Raw genomic sequence first — 26,139 nt, 5'->3', positions numbered from 1 at the left:
CCTGGTACATTTCATGACCGTTTAAATACCACTGAGTCCTAATTGCTTCAACTGCTCTCTTCCATGTGTCAAAACCGTCATGCAGGGGCGGGACATCTTTAAGAACATTTTTGCGATCCTCATGTGACCATGGTCTAAACACAAGAATTGTGGGGTGTGCGTCTTGATGCCCCATAGGTCCAATCGGCTGACCATATCTGGGGTTAGGTGAACTTATTAATGGAAATACTCCTGGGGGGCTTGGGGGGTCAGGCCATATTTCCCTGCCTACATGATCTTCCCCTATATCTGCTTCAGGTGCATGTGTTAATGACATTTTAGCTAAATCTGCCTGCACTGAACCGTAAGGGTTATTCACAGCTGCATCTTTGTCTGTTTGCTTGGGAGTTGATGCAGAGGCAGTAATATAGGGGGGAGGGGCTGCAGCCGTTTCTTCAGGCACCTCACAGCTTTGCTTTTGTTTTTTATTCTGTCTCTTTTCTCTATTCTCAGCACGTCTCTGTTGCTCTTTTTTCCATGCATCTAGGAAAGTTAATTCATTTGTGCGTTTTCCTTTCTTTCTAAGATTTGTGGTTGCACTTATTTCCTTTAATAAGCTATCTTTGAGCTGTGTTAAAGCTGCGGGGCTGCACGTACCCTCCCACCCAGGACATGACGTCTTTTTAGGATTACGCCATCTCCCTGCGCTGATTTTTCCTGCACCTGGATATTTATTTTCTATCCATTGTTCGTCATTAATGAACTTTTGTGTATACTGCCCATTATTGGCAAGAGGTTTAGAGGTTTTATTCCCCATTTTTCAATTTTTATTATTTAGTGTATCTTACTTATGTATTTATTTAGTTATTTATTTTTATTTATTTATTTATACACTGGCAATACAGCTGCTATCCACCTTCGCTGGTATGAGGAATGAGAGTGGTTGTTCACACGCCCTTCTACTTTCGGACTATTTCCAAAAGCGGTGTGAACTTTACGAGGCGGAACTCGACCGTTCTCCCAAGCCACCAGCACTTCAGCGAACAGCAGTGAAAGAAAAACACAGTAGGAGCGGCTCAGTCTCTTATTGGACCGTGAAAAGTCAGCTTGCTCCGTTAGTTACAACAATACACACATACATTCACATTCACACTTATTCGCGCGATCGGAACCCTTATAATAAGGGGAGCTGCCAGTCTTTCTGTAGACGAGCTACTTATTCCCTTGACCCAGCTGGGGGAGCTACTCAGAGCTCCAAACCTAACCCACAAGAGTGGGGAGCTTCCAGTCGACGAGCTCCAAGCTACCAGCCGACGAGCTACTTTAAACCCACAGAAGTGGGGAGCTTCCAGTCGCGACGAGCTACTTTCGCTATTTTAAATTCCCTGAATTTAAAATACGATTTTACGCAAGATTGTGTCAGTGTGTCTGTATCTACCTGGTCAGTGTCGCCGGGTCTGGTCCACCTCGATCGGGCCCCACCACCGTGGGTCGCTTTCTAAGAACGTTGGCCAAGACTCGAATTTAACGCCCTTGGTCTTTGACCACACACCTAGTGTGTGGGCTGTCGACAGACGAGCAACGTGGACTGGTCACGGAGATGGGACACGATGGAGGCGATCCGGCTCCGAAGGACCAAGAAATGTTGGGGGAAAACTCTGTAAAAGACCCAGGAGAAATAAAGACACAATGAGACAAAGTTACTTTCTTTATCAAACGTGTACACGGGTGAGCTGCTAAGAACAACTCACACCATGCACAGTGGCTTGGTAATTTTTATAGGAAAGACAGTGAGAACAGGATAAGAAAATACAAAACAAATAAAATAAACAACTCCATATGTGGCGCTAGTCTCGTCAGCAGAGAGCTGGGAGAAGGCTGTGAGAGATAAAACAATCTAAAACAATATGTCCCAAAACAGTATGTCTTTGCTGAGAAAGTCTAAAAAGATAATTCTAAACTAATCTAACCATAGACAAAAGGGCATGCTTGCACATTTAAAAGAAGGTAAAGAAACATAGAAACATTTTTCCTGTAACAACATCTCATGCCATCAGCTTGTCCTAGGTCACGGTTTCCTTCCACATAAAGCTTTGCAAAAATTGCATAAAAAGCCCTTGCAGGAACAAAAACATAATATTCCAGAAACACGCTTTGCCGATCCGATCAGCTGTTCGTAACACTTCCCACATTGAAACAGACGGCAGCGCAAACTATCGCATGTCCGCCATTGCCAGAAACCGGAAGAGACGTCATCTTCGCGGAAAATGTAGTTTTTTACTTGTAGGCCTTAAAAACCTATACTGGTGTTTTTATAAGTCATGTTTGACTTTTCTGAATAGTTTCTGCGATGCTTAGAACTCATATTGCACTGCTGGATATAGTTTATTTTGATGCACATGCTGTTTTCTTTGCAAATTTGAATCATAGGATTGTTTTTTTGTTTTTCCTGCAGTATATAAAAATTGCTTTATCTCCAAAATAAAACTATGAAGACACTCAAAATAAATTTCCTGTTGTTGTAAACTATTTTTTGCATTTAAAGTTTTGAGGGATAAACCTCTTAAATTTCTCCAAGTAGAAATATATGTAAAAAAACAAAAACAAAAATGATTTTCAATTTTTTAGTTTATTGCACTTTTTTGCAATTAATGTAGTTACTATGGACTTAATGCATACATATTATTAAAATATGGGCAATAACAGTTGTATTGATGTATAGCAACTTGAAATGCTCCCAATGGCACTACAACATGTAAAAAAATAATATAAGCTCTGGTGGACTTGCTTCTATAGTTGGTCTTAAAGGGTTAAATAAATATCGTCAAATAATCGAGATCTCAATTTCAGTGAAAATAATCGTGATTATCATTTTTGCCATAATCGAGCAGCCCTAGTGTGAGTGTTAAGTAGGTTGGTGATAGTTAATCATGCTTATTGCTAATCAGAACCAATATAAAGGGTCTTTCTGGAGGCGTCTGGCTGAATCCATGACACAGAAGAAAGATTAAACTGAAGCAGAACATAAACAAACTATGACCAAGAACTAACCTATAGCCTGATGGTGTAAACACAAAAAAATAATGTGGTATCATAAATGTATGAAGCAAAAATTAGGCCCAATTACTCAGGATACTGAAGAATATGAATCTTGGTCTGTAACTTAAAGCTGGGTCTAAAGACGCAGCACCATGATAGTCCCTGATCTCCTGCTATGTCACGTTTTCTGTGCAGCCTTAGTCAGCCTAAGAAGTGTGATTTCACCAGAACTGCTGTAATAAGTGAAGAGAAACACAAGGAAACTATGTTAAACTTAAGAAAGGCAAGTCTACACAGCAGGACACACAGTGTGGGAGCCAGGTTACTATAGTTCAATTTATATTTGCTGTTAAACTTATTTTGGGTAATTAGTAATTTAATAAGTAAATTCATGTTTATAGTGAAACTAAAATTATTTTATTGTGTTTTGGCTTGGTAAAGTAAAACTTTGAATATGTTCACTTTAAAGGCTAGGTTTATACTTTAAATCTATGCATCATGGATTTATGCAACTAAGTGCACACGGTGCTGAGGGGGTGGGGACATAGCAGAGGCAAGACGCTGCAGAGCCACACGGTTTTTCTACCGTAGTTTGTTTGTTGTTGAGGGTAACTTAAACCTCATTACGCCTGTAAGACAATTTACATGCTCTGAATTATATTTCTGTTTGTATATTTTCATATCGGAGTCCCGTGGAAGGTTTTTCCTCTTCAAATGAACATACACGAGTGAAGGACGGGGAAACACACAGTACCCCACAGAAACAATTTGCTTGGAAGTTCTATTTTTATAAACGAAAAGAAAAATTGCTGACAGGACTACTAAAAAGAGGAACGATGCTCTCCAGTCTATGAGTTCTGTTCAGGATGAGGAATAATGAAACTATATCCACAGACAAAACATGTTTAAGTGGACAGATTACAAACTGTACAGAGCTTCATCTGTAGACAAAATCAAAAAAGGACAAGTTTTTATTGCTGTCAGGTTTAAAAAGTCCAAAAGGAATCAATACTAAGAAAACTGACTTATGAACACACAAGTGTTGTAATGATCCAGGGAACACTAGAATACACACAGCTAAGTATCTGGGTAACAAGAGCAAATACACAACAGAGGCAGAAAACTGAAAAAGCGACGGAAGACTGAGACAATAACTACAAGAGGATATGAGGCGAGTAGAAACAGGTGGGGAACACAGTGGGAACAAGTAGAATTATTACAAGTTTACAAATATTATTATTACAAGTAGATGAGATGGCGGTACGGCAACAGCACGCAGCGACCACTCTGGACCAAACAGTGCTGTTTTTGTGTTTTTTCTATCGCCTTTTTATCGTGACCTCTGAGCCACATGGACACCACAACGAGAATAATCGGTGTTCGGGTTTACCAATGGCATAGGTAACACTAATGTGCGTGTTTCGAATACTCCCAGATCAAAAAAGGCATGTCACCCAAATTTGACACCAAAGAGCTCAATGATTTGGACCAGTAGGTTCGGCTACGTACAGGAGAGGCGAACTGAATGAGACTCAGACAACCGCGAGTTTTGAAAAGTTACCGGAGTTGTATTTTTCTTTTCATTTAGAAACAACAGAACATTATGATAAACATTCAAAACATTTACAAATGAAATAATTCCCTTTCGGTACCAGTACTCTCTTAATGATACCTTTTGGCAAAATCACAGTAATCACTCGATGAGAAAGAAATCTTACCTGGGTGCACCCTTTCTAGAAGTACAGTTCACATCCAACAATGAACCACAATTTCAATCATCAGCATATAAATGTTAACACTTACTTGCATTTTCACAGATTTCGTTACAATTAGCAACAGTTAATCAGCTGGAGGGTTATTTCCAACCGCTCACACTCACTTTTGTTCACATTTATGGAATGTACAGAGTCTGTGAACCCAAGTCCTTATAACAACCCACCCGCGAGTCCAGAGGGATGTATGTGAAGAAGGGGGACTACTAGTACAAAATGGCGTGGTGTGTTTCTGTTTTGTTACATCTGGCCTACCACACTCTGATGTGCAGGACAGAACAAAGTCAATTGGTCCTTCAACGGGGTTGGCTCGCTATCAATTTCAGGATCCGTTGGAATGCACCAGGAAGATACAAACCAAAGAAACAAAAAACAAAACCAAACAACAAAAAAAACCTGACCTGTCAAGGACAGTGTCATGGGACATATTAAGTTCCTCATAAAATCACAATTCACACATTCGCTTCAACTACTGGGTTTCAGTAAATTGAACAGTTTCCTACAGAACATTCCTAAACAATTATCATTAAACACTGGAACATTTTACTTGCAAGGCATTCATGAAACACAGATAAATAATGAACAAGTAAAATACTTTGCTCACCGATCTCAGAATTAGAAAGACGGAGCAGCGCGAGATGGTGCACGACCGATGAAATGGCGTCGTCTCTAACTCCCGACCTTTCTCGACTAAGCAATGTAAAAAGAACCAGCTAATTACTCGTCTTAGCAATATACAAACAATAAAATAGTTTTAGTAAACGGTGAGTGCTAACTCTCCGCCTATATTACTCTTTTTCATACCTTGTCTCAATAATTCGCCGTGTCTCGTTTCCTTACTAGCTTGCTCATGGAAGGTTCGCGAGCGAAAAAGAGAGAAGAGAACAATCTGTGTCCTCCTAGGCAGGGGCGGCAGGCGGAGCCTGTACCATGTTTCAGCAGCTCATTGGCCTAGAGTAACACGTGTCTAAACCAGAACAGTTAACTCCTTAACTGCTGCACCTATAGTTTATTCATTATAAATGAAGTGTGCTGCTTAGATTAATGATTCTTTTCTCATTCTGGCATATTTTATCTAAGCCATACTCAAATGTGGGTTACACCCTCCCCACGTGATGGTATGCACGTCCCTGTGCATCTAAATGGCTAGACTGCATAAAGCTTGAAATGGCTTCGTTTAGGCTATTAAATACTGCATTAACAACAGTAAAATACCTTAGGTAAGGGGTTACCTAAGGTAGAATACTGCAACCTTTCTGGTGCTTGACATGACCTTTGAGATCGACGAAGAACGTCATGTTCTTCCTGAGAGCTGTTCTGTGAACCAAGCGAACTAGGCTGCTCAGTTATGACTCCTTCTTGGTCATTAGGACGCTCTAGCATCGTCTCATCCACATTGGGCAGGACTTGCTTGCTAGGTTGCTGGGTTCTCTCCACAGGATCTTCAACTTGAATGTTGGTCTCCAGCAAGCTAGGCTCAGGTAAGTCCACATGTTCGGGTAAGTTTTCAGTTGCAGTTTCAGGTAAGTTCACAACTTCCGTTTCCTCAATTTCCTCTGATTGTCTGTCACGTCCGATGGGATTGTCACATTCGGTGGGATTGTCACATTCGGTGGGATTGTCACGTTTGGCTTCATCATAAGCTGGAAACTGTCTTTGCACACTTTCAGTGCGGGGCACAACGAGAGTTGGCTTGACAGAGCTGGTAATGGAGATTGGTATCCAGGTCGAGGTCGTCGTCGTCTTCCTGAACAACAGTTTGCCTTCTGTTCCGCCGAGCTTGGGGCTTTTTGGGACTGTTTTCAGTTGACTCCGTGACCGGTATGAAGCTACAAGGAAGGAGCAGGTCTCTGTGCAATGTTCGGACTGGTCTTTCTTTCGCTTCCGGTTCAACCGTATAGACTGGTAGTTCGCCTGCTCTTTTCAGAACTACGTACACATCATCTTCCCATCTGTCTGCCAACTTATGCTTTCCCCTCAGTTTAACATTACGCACGAGAACCCTGTCACCCACGTTCAGAGTTGAGTCAGCCACTTGCTTGTCAAAGCGGGTTTTATTGCGCTCAGCATTCTTTTGTGCGTTTGAGGTTGCGATCTTAAAACTCTCCTCCAACCTATGTTTTAGATCACTGACGTACTGGGAGTGCGACTTCTTCTGGGCATTCACAGGCAACCCAAATACTAGATCAATGGGAAGCCTTGGTTGTCTCCCAAACATCAGCACATAAGCGAATAGCCCGTCACATCATTCTTGGTACAATTATATGCATTTACTAGAGGTTTTACATACTCTTTCCAATGCAACTTCTCATTGTCATTCAAGGTGCCAAGCATTTGGAGAAGTGTTCTGTTGAACCTCTCAACTGGATTGGCTCTGGGGTGGTACGGCGTTGTGTGTATCTTTTTCATGCCAATAATTGCGCAGAGTTCTTTTATTGTCTTCGATTCGAAATCGGGGCCTTGATCACTTAAAAGTCTCTCTGGGACACCATAATGAACAATGAAGTTCTCCCAGAGGGCCTTTGCAACAGTGCGCGCTCGTTGGTTTGGTGTAGGGACAGCTACTGCGAACTTAGTGAAGTGATCAGTCATAACTAATACATCCTTAGTGTTAGACTGATCTGGCTCAATAGATAGATAATCTATACAGACCAGTTCAAGGGGCCTGCTTGTCTTGATGTTCATGAGGGGAGCTGCCCTCTCTGGCCTACACTTCCGGCGAACACACCGTTCACACGTGTTGATCATTTTTTCAACTGACGTCTTCATTTTTGGCCAGTAAAACCGAGTTCTGACCAGGTCAATAGTGCGGTCAGTTCCTAGGTGGCCCATGTTACTGTGGAGGTGTTGGAAGACTACTGGCCTCAACTCCTCGGGTAACACGAGTTGAAAGGAGATGTCTGGACTGGTTTGCCTCTTTCGGTAAAGAACTCCATTCTGCAGTTCAAGACGACTGAGCTCATGCAGTAACAAGGGAAGCTCAGGTAGTTCTGCTCTAAGACTGGGAGGTGGGGTCTGACCAGTTTCTAACAGAGTGACTATAGCATCGAGAGCTGGGTCTAGCCTCTGTTTCTGTCTGAGCTCATCCTCTGCCATAGGCGGGGGAAGAGGAGAACCATTCAACAGCTCTTCTGCAAAGCTATCAGGGACAGCTGTAGCATGTAAGGCTAAGGACTCAACTAAAGCCAAACCTGGGCAAGTGAATGACTCTGAATCCAGGCCTGCTGAATTAACTGAATGCCTTTCGCAGATGGCCTGTACAACCTCCCTAGAAACCATTTCTTTGTCATCGCCACTGAGGTGAGTGAGGGCGAATTGCCGGATCCTTTCACTTTCCTTCTGTGAGACAGGATCATCACCTGGGCTACCATGGGGACGACGAGACAGTGCATCCGCGTCTACGTTTTGTTTACCAGCCCTGTACTGGAGTTGGAATGAAAAAGTAGACAAGGCTGAGAGCCAACGGTAACTCGTTGCATCCAGCTTCGCTGATGTTAGGATGTACGTTAACGGATTACTGTCCGTCACTACTGTGAATTCCGTACCATACAGGTAGTCGGAGAACTTTTCGATGACAGCCCACTTAAGAGCCAAGAACTCCAGCTTGTGGGCTGGATATCTCATCTCACTTCTTGAAAGTCCTCTGCTAGCAAAGGCTATGGCCCTCAACTGTCCATCCTGGAGTTGGTACAGAACGGCACCAAGGCCAATGGTACTAGCATCCGTGTGGAGGATATATGGGAGTCTGGGGTCGGCAAAACCCAACACTGGGGCTGAGGTTAGCCTACCAATGACTTGTTCAAAAGCCTCTTGACACTTTTGAGTCCACCTGTCACCAAATAGCTCTTTCGGGCTATGGTACATGGAGCTTTGTTGCTTCGTGGGTCTTTTCTTTCCTTTTCTCAATGGTGGGTAACCAGCGGTTAACTCATTCAACGGCCTTACAATATTAGAAAAACCCTGAATGAATCACCGGTAGTACCCAGCAAAGCCCAAAAATGACCTTAACTCTTTAAGGTTGGTGGGAACGGGCCAACTCGTGAGGGCTTTGATCTTCTCTGCATCAGTCTCGACTCCACGCTCTGACACCACGTGGCCGAGATACTTAACAGAGGTTTGGAAAAATTTACACTTCTCGGGTGCTAATTTTAACCCAAACTCTTTCAACCGCAACAGGACCTTCTTCAGGCATTGCTCGTGTTCTTCAAGAGATGATGAAAAGATGATGAGATCATCAATAAAGACAAGGACTTCCTTAAGATTCATCGGACCAATACACCGCTCCATGAGCCTTTGAAAAGTGGAGGGTGCATTGGTGATCCCTTGGGGCATCCTATTGAATTCCCAAAATCCTAAGGGACACACGAAGGCTGTTTTCTGTTTGTCTGACTCTGACATTTCAATCTGATAATATCCCGACTTGAGATCCAGGACCGAGAACCATTTTGACCCTGCTAGAGCGGAAAAAGCTTCTTCCAGATTCGGGAGTGCATATGCGGCTTTGATGGTTTGGAGGTTTAACCTCCGGTAGTCAATGCACAAGCGAACTGAACCATCTTTCTTTTTGACTACTACGATTGGGGAAGCGAATGGTGATTCAGATTCCCGTATCACTCCCGCGTTGAGCAGTTCCTGCAGGTGCTTCCTCATGGCCTCCACATCGTGTGGATGTATTGGTCGGGGTCTGGACTTGAATGGGGTTTCATCACTAAGCTTGATGTGATGTTGCACCTTCTCTGTGTGTCCAAAATCCAATGCATGCTGCGAAAATACTTCAGGCATTGAATTTAGCAACTTTGTGACACGATTTCTCCATTCATCAGGTAAGTCATTTCCAAAGTCGAAACTGATTTCTTCAGGTTGAGAAGAATTTCCTGAGTGGTCTGAAGAGTTTGACATCTTCTCTGTCTGTTCTTTACATATGACTCTGGTCACGGCATTAATGTCGGCTAGCACACGGCCTGACGGGACAACAATGTCGTGGTCGGTTTCATTTTTCACTACAACCGGCAGTTTACAAGGCTGCTTGGCTGGCAGGTTGACAAGACCAGTTAACACAAGCAAACCACTGGGCAAGGGAAAATCTGATGACGATTCGACAACTGCACATTTCTCATTAATGGAGTTGGGAATATACACCGAAGCTTCTAAAACTGCCGTCTGCCCTGCCGCCACCACGGCTTGCTTTTTACCCGTTAACTTTGCACACCCAAGGCTGCAATTGCTAGCGGATTTTCGACGTACTCCAAGGATTTTGAGGAGCGCTCTGAAACCATGGGGGACGGGCTGAAAGTTCGCACTGGACTCATGGAAGTCCGCATAAAGGGCATCTAAGGTATTTGTACCTATCAAGATCTGTTCTCGCGCCTCGGCTCGCAGAGGGGGGATAACTAATGCTAGGGTATTAACACTAATATCCGAACCCACAAAGTTCTTGGGAAAGGTGATTGAGAGTTCTACATAACCTAGATAAGGGACGGATTGGCCGTTTGCACACTCTACGTCCAGGAGATCGCCCAACGGGTTTATAGGCAAGTCTGAGAGATGCTTCTCATAAAAACTCTGAGGCACGGTTGTCACTTGTGACCCTGTATCAAGAAGACACTTCATTTCTCTGCCAGCGATGTTGACAGTAGCAGAAGTTTTGGTTCCGACCAAACCCTTTGGAAGGTGTATAGACGGCGCTTTTGACTGAACTTCCTTTGAAAAAGCACATTGTGGCTTGGGACGAGAATTGTCTCCGGCAGCCCCCACTTGTCCCACACTGGAGGCTGGGATTAGTTTAAAGGCGGCTCATCACTGGCCCTAGTTGATGCTTCCCAACTAGATTGCCTTTCTCTCAGCTGTTTTCTCTTCGTGGCCACTAAGGATGGATTTAGTTCGTTTTCACATGATGAGGCAATATGACCGTCCTCACCACAGTGAAAGCAGTACCAAGGACGCGGCTTTGCATTGGCTTTTGCAAAGTTCTGTGTGGTCGAAGCCTTCCTTTTCGTGGGGTAAACTTCAACTTTGGCATTAACTGTGTGGCACTTTGACTTTGAGTGCTTGGGCTGATTTTGCTTTTGGCTTTCTATTTTCCAACTGTTAAGTTGTGCACTCAAATCAGCAATTTGTTTCTTTAACACATCGAGGTCGGACTCACAGCTACTTGCTGTTTGTACATTTGACATGGCCCGGTGCTTTGGATTGCTAGGGCCAGGTTTGCTCTGACCAAGATGTTGTCTCATACGACGGACTTTTGAGGCTTGCTTGTCCTCTTCCGTGCGTAGAAGCAAGAGTAGCTCAGAGAACGAAGGTGGGCTCTCTTTTCTTTGTCCTAGCTGGAGGTCACTGATGAGACTGTCCTCCCAACAGCCACGAATAAATTGCTTTAACAATTGCTTGTCAAAATTTGACATATTGACACCTCCTCGTCGCATTGCTTTGGTCAAACAGACATGTAACCTTTGCAAATAGGCTGATGGTCTTTCTCCTTCATTCTGTAGTGTGTTCATGAATCGCGCATAGAGCTCATCGCCATGTTCGACGGCTCCAAACGCAGAATCGAGTACTCTCAGGTACTCAGAGGGTCTAGCATTTGGACCTAAATGCTTAGTGACGTCTGTGGCAGGCGACAGGAGACTGTCAAGTATCCTCTGTGTGCAGTTCAAGTCAGAAACGACTGGATCACTCATGAGGACTTCAACACTTGTGCGCCAGGCGTCGCAATCAGCTTCACTGTTAGGGCGGGGAATGCGCCCAGAGAAAGCTCTAATCCTACTCGGCATGGGCGAGTGTGAAGAAACTTCACTACTGCGCACCACATGTTCAACTACCACCCGCCAGACATTGGGCGGGTTAAGCTCAAGTGTGGGATGGAACTGGGTCGGTGAGTCAAGATCGATCAGGTTTTGATTTAAGATTGGAATCGAATCCGTAGACTGTGAGAAATCGGCAGCAGGTTGACTGGGGGAATGATCACCCTGTGCATGCCTCTGTCAGCAGGGGGAGAAACTGTAGGCTGAGAGGATAGAGGGGGCGCGTTTAAGTTAGCTAGCCCCTCTTTGAGCATGTTTTCTAGCGAGTGGCCACTAAGATTGGCCATTTCAGACAGTTGTCTCATGTATGCTCTGGTGACATTCCTTGCATTTGCTGCATACACCACAGTTAAACTCCTAATCTCAAACGTGACTTCAGGCTGAGCAAACCTTTGGATAGTCTGCGGCAAAAGGGGATTCAAAGTATCCATTGTGCTGGCATGATTGAATTCAGCTATCATCTGCCTGTGAAATTCAGAATGCGGATCATCTATACGGATGTGGCGGTTAACTGAACCGTGTTTCCCCAGGTAAATAGCTACTTCGTCATCGAGCCCTTTTATGATTACTGCGTTAGGGATTTTAATTGCCTCTTTAAGTACTACGTCCATTTTGTCAAACTAGGTTTTGATTGTTTCTTATCGTTGTAATACTTAATAAGATGAGTCTCATGCAGTTTCACAATAACTCCTGGCTGCTGGCTCGCCAACTGTGCGCCAACTCGCCACTGTTGTGCTCATTACAGCAGTGTACATCCCACCCAGCGCTAATACTAAGGAGGCGCTCTGCGAGCTGATCAGTGAGCTCCCGAACTCACACTCCGATGGACTGTTTATTATCGCCGGAGATTTCAATCACGCAAAATCTCAAGTCAGTCCTCCCAAAATTCCATCAACACGTTGACTTTGCCACGGGGGGCAAAACATGCTGGATTTTGTTTACACAAACATTCCCAGTGTGCAGAGAGCGAAGCCCCGCCGCCACCTCAGACACTCAGACCACTGGTCTATTATGCTAATTCCGGCATACAGACCACTCATCAGACACTCCAAACTGGTTCTGAGACAGGTGGGAACTTGGCCTACTTGAGCTCTCTCTGCTCTCCAGGACTGTTTTGAGCACACTGACTGGAACATGTTCAGGGAGGCTACAACAAATGGCGACTGGACCAACTTGGAGGAGTACACATCATCTGTGACTAGCTACATCAGGAAGTGCATCGATGATGTCACTTACTCCAGGGACATTGTAATACAGACCAACCAGAAAGCGTGGATGACTGCAGAAGTGCGTGACCTGCTAAGGATTCAAGACTCTGCCTTCAGAGCAGGTGACAAGGGGGCCCTGGGAACAGCAAGGGCCAAACTGTCTCAAACCATCAAAGCAGCGAAGCGCGCGCATGGCAGAAAAATCCGCAGCCACTTCCAGGACAGCGGTGACACGCAGCGCATGGTTTGATCCCCAGAATGATGTGCTGGTGAGGAAGTTCAACCCCCATCATAACGACCAGGTTCTCTGTCTGACCTCTGCTGATGTGAGGAAAATTCTTTGCAGAGTTAACCCACATATCCAGATAAAATTCTAAGCTGCCTTGTATGAAGGCATGTATGTATTTATGTTGAAGATGCCTCGTTCTGTTTTCTCTGAGGCTGCTGTGCCCTTTGGAGCAAAAATGAATATAAAGTTTACAGCATATCTTGTCACTGGAAATTGTTTGCACTGTTTATATATTTATATTATTTACTGTAGGTATTGGTGAAAAAAGCTTTATGTTGTGAAAAACTGAAATCTGGAAATTAGAATTGTTGTGCCTTATTTTGTTGATCTTTTTACATATATTCCTTTTGAAAATGGTCAAATTTGTATATTTATTTATTTCTGTTTGTCTGATAGCATTTATTTATAAAATAAATCGGACATTTCAAACAGTTACTCGCTACTTGAGTAGTCTTTTCGCCAAGTACTTTTTTACTCTTACTTGAGTAACTTTTTTGACAACTACTTTTCACTTTTACTTGAGTAATAATATTTTAAAGTAATGCTACTCTTACTTGAGTACAATTTTTGGATATTCGACCCACCTCTGATACGATGAGGAAGTATACTCAAAAACAAACTACTGATAATCAGTTATAATATTTAAATCCCCGCTAAGATGGATCAATTACAAAAAACCTATAGATACAAGAGTAAATTTTCCCAACATGGCTGAAAATACTATTTAACGTGCAGCTTTAGATGACAAACTCATTATACACATAAAACAAAATCTCTACAAACTCTAAAAGACAAAATGCAGCAACACAATCAGGGAAACACACAGCAGCAGGCCTCTCTTCATCCCTGTTTAGCACAGGTGAAAAACACATAAATAGGTGTTATAATGGATAAAAGTCAGATTCAATTACTATTTTTCCCTTTAAAAGTAATCAAAAGCACTTTGGGGACATTTAGCTCTAAGAACTAACACTTAGTAAAGCAACACCAAACTTAAACTTATAAGTTAGTACAGGGAGAGGACCTACAGCGAATGTGCCTTACCAGTGTGGAGATCATGCAACTCTGTCTGGGAACCGCCACATATGCAACATGTTTGCTAGCGGTGTCCCACTGACTAATGCCCCCGACAACATTGACATGTGGAACCTTATTATTACAAAAATTCAATTTAAATAATAAAAAATAAAATCTATGCAATGAAGTTTTGTGAAAGTTCACTGTGACTCACACACTATTACATAGTATATTATAGCTCCAGCTACATACTACATATATACATATAAATATATAAATAACATTATGATTTATGATTTGCTTCAAGATATGTTCTCTAACTGCACCTTTAGAGGAAGCTAATGTCTTCCGTCTCATTCTCTCCGTCACTACCCAGAGCTTGTGACCACACAAGGGTAGGAAGATAAATCAACCTGCCAACAGACAGCTTCACTTTCACACTCAGCTCTCACTTCACTACACCACACTGGTCCTGCATCCATATCACTGCATATGTCACACAGTATCATCCAATCCACCTGCCAATCTCCCACTCCACTCTTGCCACAAGATCCTTAAAATCCTGTGCTTTGGGCCAGAACTCATCCCTAAACCACAGTTATGACTTCAACAATTATCCAGTGTCAATCACGGCTCAGAGTTGGAGGTGCTGATTCTCATTCCCTCCTCTTCACACTCAGCAGCAAATCGCCTCAATACGAGCTCGAGTCCACCATCTTATGAAGTAAAGGGTGCAGGAAGCACAATTGTGTTTCACCAATAACTGTACGTTATCAGATTGCCATGCTAACTCTGCCTTGCTGAACTGCTTGCTTCCTCTTATTGCTTCCTTTATTTGACTTACACCGTTAATTCTGTAAAACACATTCAAGTATATAAACAGCTGCTTTGTTTGCAGCTGTGCTCTGCTATCTAAAAATTTAGCCATGGAAATGAGTAACTAAGTGTGTAAGTGTGCTTTTTAGTTACTAAGTGAAGCTAAAAGGCACTGTCGTTATTTATTAATACAGCAGTTACAACTACTTCTAAGAAAACAGAGAGGAGCTGAGAAAGGGGGCAGGACTTCATCTGGTCTCACGGTCACTTCTGGTTAAGGACACATTTCTATTTTAACTAGTGCACGCTTACTTTCTGTGAGTAAATTTATGACTAATCTAAGATGTCACCACAGTGGAAAGATATGTTAAAGGAGTCTGCATTAGTTCAATGAAATAAAAATAAAATTACTGTCAGTTCTTGATTTCACTGCTGTGTGGGAAAGTGTGTGGATTACCAACATCTGCTGTGAACATTTGCTGTCAGTAAGTATGACATCTCTGTTTATCAGCTGGTATGGGGGCTCACCTCAAATCTATTTAATGTATATTTGAAGCAATGTAATGATTTTGTGCATCAATATTTAGTGTATCGTCATCTCCTTGTAAAGGAGCAGCAGCAAACTCAATGACTACATCTGTGACAGGAAGGGAATGGTAAAAGTTTATTGTCTTGGTTGTGTTTAATCAGTTGTCTTCATTTATGCATCTACTGCAGTTTAAAACGATCTGAATGATGTATACATGTAGTGTTTATGAGGGTAATTATTACTGGTGATAAAGCTCATAATAATCAAACCAAGCATACAAGCAGCAGACAAAGGCAACAAAATATCCGTCGCTGTTACTTTAATATCTAATGCCTGATAGATACTTGTTAGCGATCTGAATCTGAACAATGTTTCTCGTTGTGTTTCTGGGCTGTAAAATGAACTAAAGTACTTCACAGTTAAATCTCATTTTGGGCACTCAGTCAAGCTATTATTGTTTAGTTTCAGTATATATATATATTTTTTATAGCCATTCTGATAAAAATCTGCCTGATATGTTTCTGCAGGAGAGTATAAATGTATCACATGATGTGGTGGTCAGACTATGTTAAGTTGTTATTTCTGTGTAAAAGGAAGGAAGCAGAGAGAAGAAGTATTAAAAAGTCATTGTTTCCTTCACAACTCTTTGGTATCTGCTGTGCTGCTGCTTCACTCTCTCTCTTTACAGAAAGTTGTAGAAGTTTTCAGACGTGTCACTGCTGGATGTGAGGATGGGAGCCACTTTGCTCTGTGAGCTGGGCCTATTCTGTGAGTACATCACTGACTTCTATTGTTTGATTCATACTGATCCATAAACATGTTTTAGTAAGAAGAACAGAGCATCAGTTATTTGTACCATTTCAGGTCATGTGATCAGAGGACTCTCATGTTTGTTACCAACATGGTTGTTTGTAGACTGGATTAGATTTTAGTGCACTGACTCAGATCAGAGTTGAGCTGGTTTAGTTTATCTAAGAAAGGTTTGTTTCTCCATCAGTGATATTTTGATGCTTTTGACATCGTAATATAAAATGTAACCAATCATGGTTACATTTTATTAAACACATAAAGGCAGTAATTAAAGCCAGTGCTAGATTTAAAAATAGGCCTTTTAATGCAGACTAACAGAAATTTGCTTCCTTAGTCCAGGTAATCCTACTCCTGACTAAATGAAACTTGCTTCCTAAAGGAAGATTAGAGCTCATCCAGCCATAAATGGAGATTAAAAAAAAAACTCCCAGTAGGCAGGTTTAAATGTAGAAGACACATAAATTAGTTAAAATATGTCAATGTTGATCAACAAATATCACCTTCTAGACAAATTCTTATTGACAGAAGTGACTCACTGCAATTTGTCAATGGCATTAATTTTTCAGATTTTTTTCACCATGTTTGTTTGTAGACTGGATTAGATTTCAGTGCACTGACTCAGATCATAGTAGACATTGAAAATCTCCAAGTGTTTTAACCCTTTAGAGCCGATCGGAGCGGGAACGCTCTGTTATGCGTAACTATTTTTAAATCCCGGTAGCACTGCAACCACGTAAGCTAGCGCAAAAATTTTTTTTGCATATGAAACCGGAGGAGTTGTACTTACATATTGTGCCATCAGCTTGTCCTAGGTCACGGTTTCCTTCCACATAAAGCTTTGCAAAAACTGCATAAAAAGCGCTTGCAGGAACAAAAACATAATATTCCAGAAACACGCTTTGCCGGTCCGATCAGCTGTTCAAAACACTTCCTAGTTGGAATAGACATCAGCGCGAACTTTTGCATTTCCGCCATTACCTGGCCGAAACCGGAAGTGACGTCATTTTCGCGGAAATGTAGTCTTTTTTGCGATCAGGGCCTCAGGGCTTATACTGCTCTTTTTAAAAGTTATCTTTGACTTTATGACTTTCTGTGTCGTTTCTGGGATGCTTAGGACTCATATTGCACTGCTGGAAATAGTTTATTTTGATGCATATGCTGCTTTTTTGCAAATTTGCAGTATAATATTTATTTTCGTTTTTCCAGCAGTGTATAAAAATTGGTGTATTTCAAAAATTAAACTATGAAGACACTCAAAATAAATTTCCTGTGGTGGGAAACTATTTTGTGCAACTTTTTTGTATTTACAGTTTTGAGGGATAAGCCTCTTAAATTTCTCTAACTACAAATATATGTTAAAAAATCAAAAACGATTTTCAATTTTTTTGTAGTTTATTGCACTTTTTTGCAATTTATGTAATTACTATGCACTTAATGAATACATATTACTAAAATCTGGGCTATAATGGTTGTATTGATGTATAGCAACTTGAAATGCTCCCAAAAATGGCTCCACAGCATGTAAAAATATAATATAAGCTCTGGCGGACTTGGTTCTATGGTAGGTCTTAAAGGGTTAAGGAGCTTGGTAAGAAAGCGACTGGACTTTAAACCCTAGTGGGATTGTTCCTTAAGAAGGTCATTAACTGACTATTGATCATGTGCCTCAAGAAATGAGACACATCATTACCAACAGTTTTTTATTTATGTTTCATTTTGGTGTCTTTAGTTTGATAATATATGAAGTTTCTGTCTTTATTGTAGTGCTCTGTACGCTCCTCTGCAGTGGACACGCTCAAGGTGACTGAACAGTTTTCCTTTTTCTATTTCTTCCTTTTTATTTAATAAAGATTATTCTCAACCTGTATGACTCTAATGCAGATCCTATTTGTGTTTCTTTTTATTGATTTATCACTGTATTTTCATTTTGTGTGAATATAAATAAAGTGTTATCAATCAATGTCTTGCCTTGAGCATTAAATAAGTGTTTCAGATTGTCTGTTGCCTGATTGTCTGTTTGTGTTGGATTCTAGCTGCTGTGCTAAGTATTGAACCCAAATCATCCAGTTATTTCATTGGAGAGTTTGTTACCTTCAAGTGTGACATGAATGAAGGAAGAGACACTGACTGGTATTATGCAATCAACAAGGATGGTCGAGACTTTGTCCGCTACAGTGAATACAAAGTCTACACATTAGAAATGAGATCTACAGATCGCAGTGGTAAATACCAGTGCTATGGCAGCTCAAAGTGGTCAGATTATACAAAGAACAGTAATACTGTCTCTGTAACTGTATTAGGTAAGTCCTCAGTGATTAATAATGTGATGACTCCAGTTAAAATACTCATCTGAATTATAAAAAAATATATGTGTTTAATAAATGTTTCATTGAAACTATTTTATTTCCAATGTATTGAAACTTTAAACTTTAACCAAGATCCTTGCATTTTACCTAACTTTGTTGACAGTACACACTACAACCAAAATACTCAGACAATATATTTTTTGTCATTACAACATGTGCATGTTTTAATGTATAACAAGAATAACTGTGGATGAAATTTAATTTAAATAATGAAAAAAAAGAAACATCAAATCTCCATATAATTTAAGGTGACGATGTTTCTGTTATCTAAATGTGAAACCAGGCAGATCCCTCTGAACCCATCAGTGTGTTTCCTTCAACAGTGAACTGCATTAGTTTACATTCAGTGTGACTTCTTCAGGCCAAAGAATGGACAAACATTTGTACTGTGCTTATTTAGAGATCTACAACCTGAATTACCCGACTAACCTCAAAATTGTAGCTCTCTTACTATGTCAGAAAAAATTAAAATGATCTTAAACTGTATTTAAAAAATAAATTTAATTAGGATTAGCATTCAACTTTATTGTCATTACACATTTATAAATACAGGGTAAGGAAATACAGTTTGCATCTGATCAGAGTGCAAGAGTAGTAAGTGCTAAAAAATGGGAGCAATTATATACAGATAAGGGTAGTATAAATCAATGGTGGGATAGTTATGAACAGATTATGTACAGAGAGAGCAGATATACAGATGATCTATATAGTATACAGATGTTCTATATTGCTATACAGACGGGCAGAAATACAGATGTACTATGAACAAATATAAAGCTTTGCTAAATATATACAGATGTGCTACATATGGTAAACAGATCTACAGAGTGCTATGAATATATTCACAGTGGAAGCGTAGCGCTCTGAATAGACTATAATAGTAAACAGTGTACGCACTATACCAGAGACTATACTGGTTCAGTGTCCTAAACTATAGCAGTAACCAATGTAAGCATATTCTGAATGTTGAGAATGAATGACAGTCATGATCATGGTCATTAGGAGGGATAAGTGGGTGTGGATGGAAAGGTTCAGCAGGGGACTGAGTTCAGTAAGCTGACAGCTGTGGGGAAGAAGCTGTTCATAAACCTGCTGGTTTTAGTCTGTAGGGTCCTGTAGCGTCAGCTGAAGGGGAGGAGCTGGAAGAGTTTATTGGCAGGATGAGAGGAGTCCCTGAGAATGATGCGTGCTCAGCAAAGACATCTCTTCTTGGAAGTTGGAATTTAAATAAAATGAAAGCATATTTTAAAATGTTGTTCAATGGCTTTGTGTTTTCTTTTCGTCTTTTTGATAACAGCATATAGACCCTGGGCCACACTGACAGCAGGAACAACAATCATACCAGTAGGGGGCCGTGTGACACTGACCTGCTCTGTGCAGAGCTCTGATGGATGGAAATATGAGTGGTTCAGACGAACCCAAACAACCTATGAAGGTAAAATCAGAGATCAACAAAACAGAGATATCAGAGTATCTGAAGGAGGAATCTACAGCTGCATAGGAACAAGAGGAAACCCAGTTTACTACACTTATATAAGTGATCATGTCACCATTGAGAAAACCAGTGAGTTCAGTAATTTAGTTTGAAATATACATTCACTCATGATTATCAAACATACAATGTTGAGTTTTCTGTGTTGATTTCATGTTTCTGTTTGTATCTCAACTGTTAATATGTGTAAACAGTTTCCAATAAAGTTGTTGTAAAACAACAACCCAACTGGCCTCAGATATTCAGAGGTGAGACGATCACTCTGACATGTGAGGTGCAGGAAGGAGGTGAAACCACTGAGTGGTGGTATGAATGGAGAGGACCCAGGACACCCCCACAGTGGACACACAATAATGATGTGACATTCAGAGTTTCTGAGTCCAGCAGTGGAGACTACATGTGTAAGAGTCGACGCAGAGATGACTCATATTCTTCAACAGAGTGGAGTGAAGCCTTCACATTGTCAGCATCAAGTAAGTCATGTTTGTTGTGTGATCTCCATTTGACAAATGTCATAATGGTCAGCACAGGATGAATTCAATGGTCTACAAAGCATGTTACATTGTTAGTCAGACAAAGAGCTGCAGCTGATAGTAGCCTCATTGTAGACAGTTTGTCACCACTTTGTGTCACGAACTTTCAGCTGGTATAGAGACGCCAATGCTGACCTGCTGCTCCATCACCTGAGGACAATAATGACAGAAAAACAAAAACAGAAAAAAACTGACAAGGTGGAAAAATTTATTATTACAAACAAACACTGAGGTGATGTCTGTGGAAATACAAAGTGGACTAAATGTGTGGGCTGAAGATGTAGCATATTAGCGATATTAAATTAGCCAACATTTAGAGATAGTAAGATTAATGTCTTTTCTTTAATTACTAGTTTTCTTTGTGATTACAAGAAGTAATGCAATATTTTCCTGGTTCAGTTTCATTATTCTGGGGCGAGGCATCCTAGAGAGAGAGTGATTTGGTTGCATCAATCAACATTTTTAGTGACTGGTTTGTTTTGCCAGCTGAGGTGAACTGTGTGAAAAATGTTCTTCTTTCTTTTTTTGTCATGAAATTGATGCTTTCAAACACTTTATTTAAGAACTTTGCATGAACAGTGGTGGATAAATGAATGCATTTTGTTGTATTAATGGAACAAACAGTGATGTGGAAGTTTTTGATATTAGTGTGTATGTGTTCAACAGGAGGTTTATAGAGACAGAGATATGTTGGTATGTTTCTTCTGATCATGTACGAAGAAGACTATTCCCTAATCAAAGCAAACTTATGATGAAAAAATATGCTAAACAAATGAAAATGCTTTATGAAAGTCTGAAATTAGAAGAAATCTCATAAATAAGTTCTGTGTCTTCTGTTGTGGTAATAAGAAGGAATCACACATAATAAGCACAAGTATTATTTTATAAATCCAAAGAAGAATCATAATGAAACAGAAAAAAATAAACACTAAAAGAATAAAATGCATTATAGACATCTGTAAGATTACTCATACCATTTCAGTTTAGTCTTATTCCTTCCTATGTGTTGTTGGAAACTGGAGAGGAGGTTTACAAGAGGTAACATCAATGGAGACAACATCAGGGCCGTGTGATCCCTCATGTGGGGTATATATTCATATTTTCTTTGTGTCTTTGTTTAAACTCAACAGCAGATCAACCAAAGGCCCAAATAACTTCTGATATGAGAGACATCCCAGCAGGGGGCAGTTTGACCCTGACCTGCTCTGTGAACTCATCATCATCATCATCTGGATGGAAATACTACTGGTACAGAGATGAGAACTCCTCTGAACCTCTGAACACACAAGATGCAGTTTTCCACTCAAATGGACAAATCAGTGTCTCACAGGAAGGACTCTACAGGTGCAGAGGAGGAAGAGGAAACCCAGTTTACTACACAGAGGACAGCCAGTCAGTCAGGATTGATCGCAGGGGTGAGTTTTTTTCTTCTTCTAGAAACACAAAATGTGAAAAGTTAATGATCTGACATTTACACCTTTAGTGGATGTATGAATAGAAAACGACCAAACTTCCAACAAAAATGAATTCAGGAAGTTAAATATGCTTTTAAAACCCGATGATGCAGAATACAACTGTGAGGGGAGAGTGCACACCAGGGTTCAACAGATTAGAGTGAATACTTCAGTTTGTCAGTATTCATTATGTTTTTATACAATACTTAGAATAGATGAAGATGTGAATCTACTTCTATGCTCACTCATCATCTACTGTATAATTATAATAATAATTATCATTACTGAAAAATTCACAGTGTCTGCAAACAAACGTAAATGTTCTTCTGAGCTTAAACATATTAGCACAGAGCTTTAAAGTATAAATACAAATTGATAAAATTGCGATATATACTTTTGTCTCTGTAAAGCTGACATTATGTATTTGAATTAGAAAACTATTCACAGAATTTATCACCACTTGCATGAATCAAAATATGCTGCTGGTTTAAAGACCTTTGTTCATAAAGGAATGATAAACAGGTGATGTGAAATTCAAAAGGTTTTTTTTAAATCACTATTCAGGTAAATAGTCACCACAGAGAAATATGATAGTAAAACAAATAGAATATTTTCAGTTATTATTAGGAATAGTGATATTGTAAATAATACTATATTTTAAAATGTTCCCATGTGAATTATGTTAATAATCTGTTTAAATGCATCTAATTAAAGCCTGGTATTATTACAGCAGCACCTGAAAGCTCTTCATTTCTCACTCCTTTGATCGTTGGACTCGTTTGTGGAGTTTTACTGATTCTTCTTCTTCTTCTGCTTTTGTGTCGCTTCAAACAGTCAAAGGGTGAGACCATTAACCATCTGATAGTAAACTGAATATGATGTAAATAATAAAAATCACAGATGTATCCTGAACGCTCAATGTAAAATTTTGCACCACAACAGGTTACAATAAAAAATGTAATTGTCTTTTCTTACAGATTCATTCTTTGTCAGGTTGGTTCAAATCTCCCCTCTCCTGTACTAGAACTATATCCTGTGTTTCTTATTAAATCTATCGGTTTACTACGTTTGTTTTTTTTGTTGTTTTTTTTGTTCCACCAGGACTCGGAGCACAAATCAGAGCTCTGCAATGAACCACATGATCAAGGATGAAGCTCAACACAGTCAAGATAACTCTACTGTCCAAGGTCAGCCTGATCCATGACAAGTTTTGTTGTTGTTGTTGTTGTATTTATTAATTTATTTACTGACGGTTTTTAAACTCCAGGTCCAATATATCTGTTTCTAGTTTGCTGATTTAGAAGATAATCAAACCCATACATAAGAAATTCAATTTTTAACCTAACATTGGCTTGTTTTTGTAGGTGATGCTTGTGTTTATGAATCAATCAAAGACCATGATGACACACAAAATGGTAAAGTAGATACAGTAGCATTGACATATGAAGACTATGTGATTATTTATGTTTAAACATTGAAGTTTTAGAAATCAGCTGCACACAGATAAGAAAACAAAGAGGTTGGACACTTGGTCCTTCCAGTCTAACACAGGGTCAGTTCAACTTTAAGATCAGTCTGTCCTACAAAACGTAAACCACTGTGAATCTGTTTTATGAATCTATCTCATTCCTCCTGACTGATTATTCTCTAGTTTCACTTTTTGCTGGTGTTCCTGTCACTACTAACAGTATGAGACAACAACCAGTAATCAACCTCATGTCTTCATTTTTTAACTCTTTGCTTATATCCTTTTTTTGTTTGGTTGTTTTTACATTTCAGAGATTAATATTTTTTTCTTTATTTTGGTATAATTGTTTTTTAAATGTCATTATGTTTTGTTTTCATTTTTCTTATGCCAAGTTATGTATTAAACATCATTGTTATTATTGTTATTCTAATATTTTAACCTAGAAGAATCACGTGGAATTAATTTCAGTGCTGTTTCAGATAAGAGATTAGAAGAAACATTTGAGGAGTCTGTTGATTAGAGCACATTATCTTATTTTAAGAGGACATAAATTGTATGAGTAGTGCAGGAGTATAGAATGGCAAAGATGGAGGAAAAGTGAACGGTGATCCTTAAGGTTTGGATTTGAGCTTAGTGGAAGGGTCATGCTGAGCAGGGGTGAGCTGATGTGACACTGACTTGAGGGTTGACAGGTTTTCATAGAAAAGGTTTTTAAACATGACAGAAACATCTTTAATAGACCTTCAATAGGTTTCTATGATCAGTGTGTTGTTGACTGACAGATATATAAATGTAATGAAAATGAACACACTTAACCTTTTATCCTGATCATCTGTCCGTCCTCTCTCAGATGACAGTGTGCTGTATGCACAGATCTCCCACGATAGATCTAAAACCAAGAAAGACAACGGTGAGTAAAGTAATATAATATATAACTTTTTTCTTGACTTCATTGACTACACCATTATTTCATCATTTTAAGAGGGTTATAATGATATCAGTTAGATATCATTGGATTATAGGGTCACTGACCTTAATAACCAGGGTGGAGGAAGCTTGAAGTGATCTGACACTGAAATGAGATTTAACAGTAACAGGTTGTCATAAAATCTCGTCTTCAATAGAGCGAAAATCTCCTTCAGTCTGTTCCTGTGATGAGTTACTGTAGGTGTTAACTGACAGAAAATATAAAGGAAATTAAAGCCACTCATTTTTTAATGCTGCTCATCTGTCCATCCTCTTTTAGATGACAGCCTGTTGTACGCACGGGTCTATTACACTAAAGCGAAACCTAAGAGACACAAAGGTAAGTAATGTAATAAAATGAGTACCTTATTTCTTTTGTTTTGGGTTTTACACGTTTTACACACCAAGGAAAACCGTATAAATAAATCAAGTTGTCACTTTGAACAAAGAGGCACTTGCAATGACATTTGACAAATCATTTCTTTATTTGCAGGAAAACCAGCTCCTGCAGCAGCTGATGAAACAGTTTATTCTGAAGTTAAATCACAAACAGCTCTGGGTTACTGTGCAGAAATAAAATAGCTTACATGTTGCTGTAACGATGAACTTAAATACTAAAGTTTTTAAGTTTTTAGGGAGTAAATTTAGTTCTAAATCACCTTTAATGACTGAATTGTGCTGCACCATTTCTTTCAGATTAATAACAAGATCTGCAAAACCAACCGGATCAGTGACAAAACTGAGTTAATTCCATTAGAAGTAAAGAGCTCACTGGAGAAAATGAGATTATGCACTGTTTTGTAAAATAAAATAAAGTCAAACAAACTTTCTTTCATCATAATAGCACCAACTGATGATCTGGCTTTGAGACCAGGATGCTTTTTAGAGTCTTTTTACATTTAGATTGCTCAATAAATAAACAACAAATAAAAAAATAAAAATAAACAACATTTGGAAATGAAAGTCAACAACCTACAGAGGGCTAAATGCAGAGACACATCAAAGTGACAAAATAATGCAGCAGGTTTGTCCATTTTGTCAAATGTTCATTGCACCAACTCAGAATGATACTCAGTTGTCAGTTTGGCCAACGTGTGCTTGTGTGCATGCCTGACAATCTTGGAGCATATGGATAATGAGTCAATGGTGTCCTGGGGATCTCCTCCAAGATCTGGACCAGGGCATCTGAGCTCCTGGAGAGTCTGAGCTGCAGCATGGCAGCTTCAAATGGAGAGAAGCATAATGTCCCAGTTGGATTTTGGTCAGGCGAGTGTGGGGACCAGTCAGTGGTATCAATTCCGTAATCCTCCAGGAACTGCCTGCATACTCTCAACACATGAGGGTGGTCATTATCATACCAGGAGGAACCCAGGACCCACAGCACAATAGGGTCTGACAGTGGGTGACAGACTCTTGAGCATGCACTGAATTGGCATCCTAGAGGAGTTGGACATCCTGTACAACCTCTGTAGCATCCAGGGATCGTCTCACCCTGCTGTACCTAGTGTTAACTACATTTTCTGCTACTTCATCGAGGATAGACATTTGAGTGATGTGATGCTAAACACTGATTAAAAATAATTCCTTTAATTTTTTTTGAG

At 40.1% G+C, this 26,139-nt stretch overlaps 1 protein-coding gene across 1 annotated transcript in view; it reads left to right on the top strand.

The window, feature by feature from the left end:
• Nucleotides 1-25,120, top strand: part of LOC146636210 (B-cell receptor CD22-like) — a 45,138-nt gene extending 20,018 nt beyond the window's left edge. The window contains exons 5-14 of the mRNA XM_085349479.1: nucleotides 19,930-20,189; nucleotides 20,312-20,590; nucleotides 21,781-22,065; nucleotides 22,835-22,945; nucleotides 23,082-23,097; nucleotides 23,206-23,291; nucleotides 23,469-23,519; nucleotides 24,423-24,482; nucleotides 24,819-24,878; nucleotides 25,032-25,120. Of these exons, the coding sequence (XP_085205605.1) occupies nucleotides 19,930-20,189; nucleotides 20,312-20,590; nucleotides 21,781-22,065; nucleotides 22,835-22,945; nucleotides 23,082-23,097; nucleotides 23,206-23,291; nucleotides 23,469-23,519; nucleotides 24,423-24,482; nucleotides 24,819-24,878; nucleotides 25,032-25,120 (1,297 nt within the window). The remainder of the gene's footprint in view (nucleotides 1-19,929; nucleotides 20,190-20,311; nucleotides 20,591-21,780; nucleotides 22,066-22,834; nucleotides 22,946-23,081; nucleotides 23,098-23,205; nucleotides 23,292-23,468; nucleotides 23,520-24,422; nucleotides 24,483-24,818; nucleotides 24,879-25,031) is intronic.
• The last annotated feature ends 1,019 nt before the right edge of the window (nucleotides 25,121-26,139 follow it).

This window comes from Diplotaxodon limnothrissa, linkage group LG3, assembly GCF_057381915.1.
Source record: "Diplotaxodon limnothrissa isolate DT_005_m linkage group LG3, D_limnothrissa_male_GT1.1, whole genome shotgun sequence".
Classification (NCBI taxonomy): domain Eukaryota; kingdom Metazoa; phylum Chordata; class Actinopteri; order Cichliformes; family Cichlidae; genus Diplotaxodon; species Diplotaxodon limnothrissa.
Note: the sequence above shows the minus strand (reverse complement) of the source record. Positions and strands in the feature narration are given on the sequence as shown.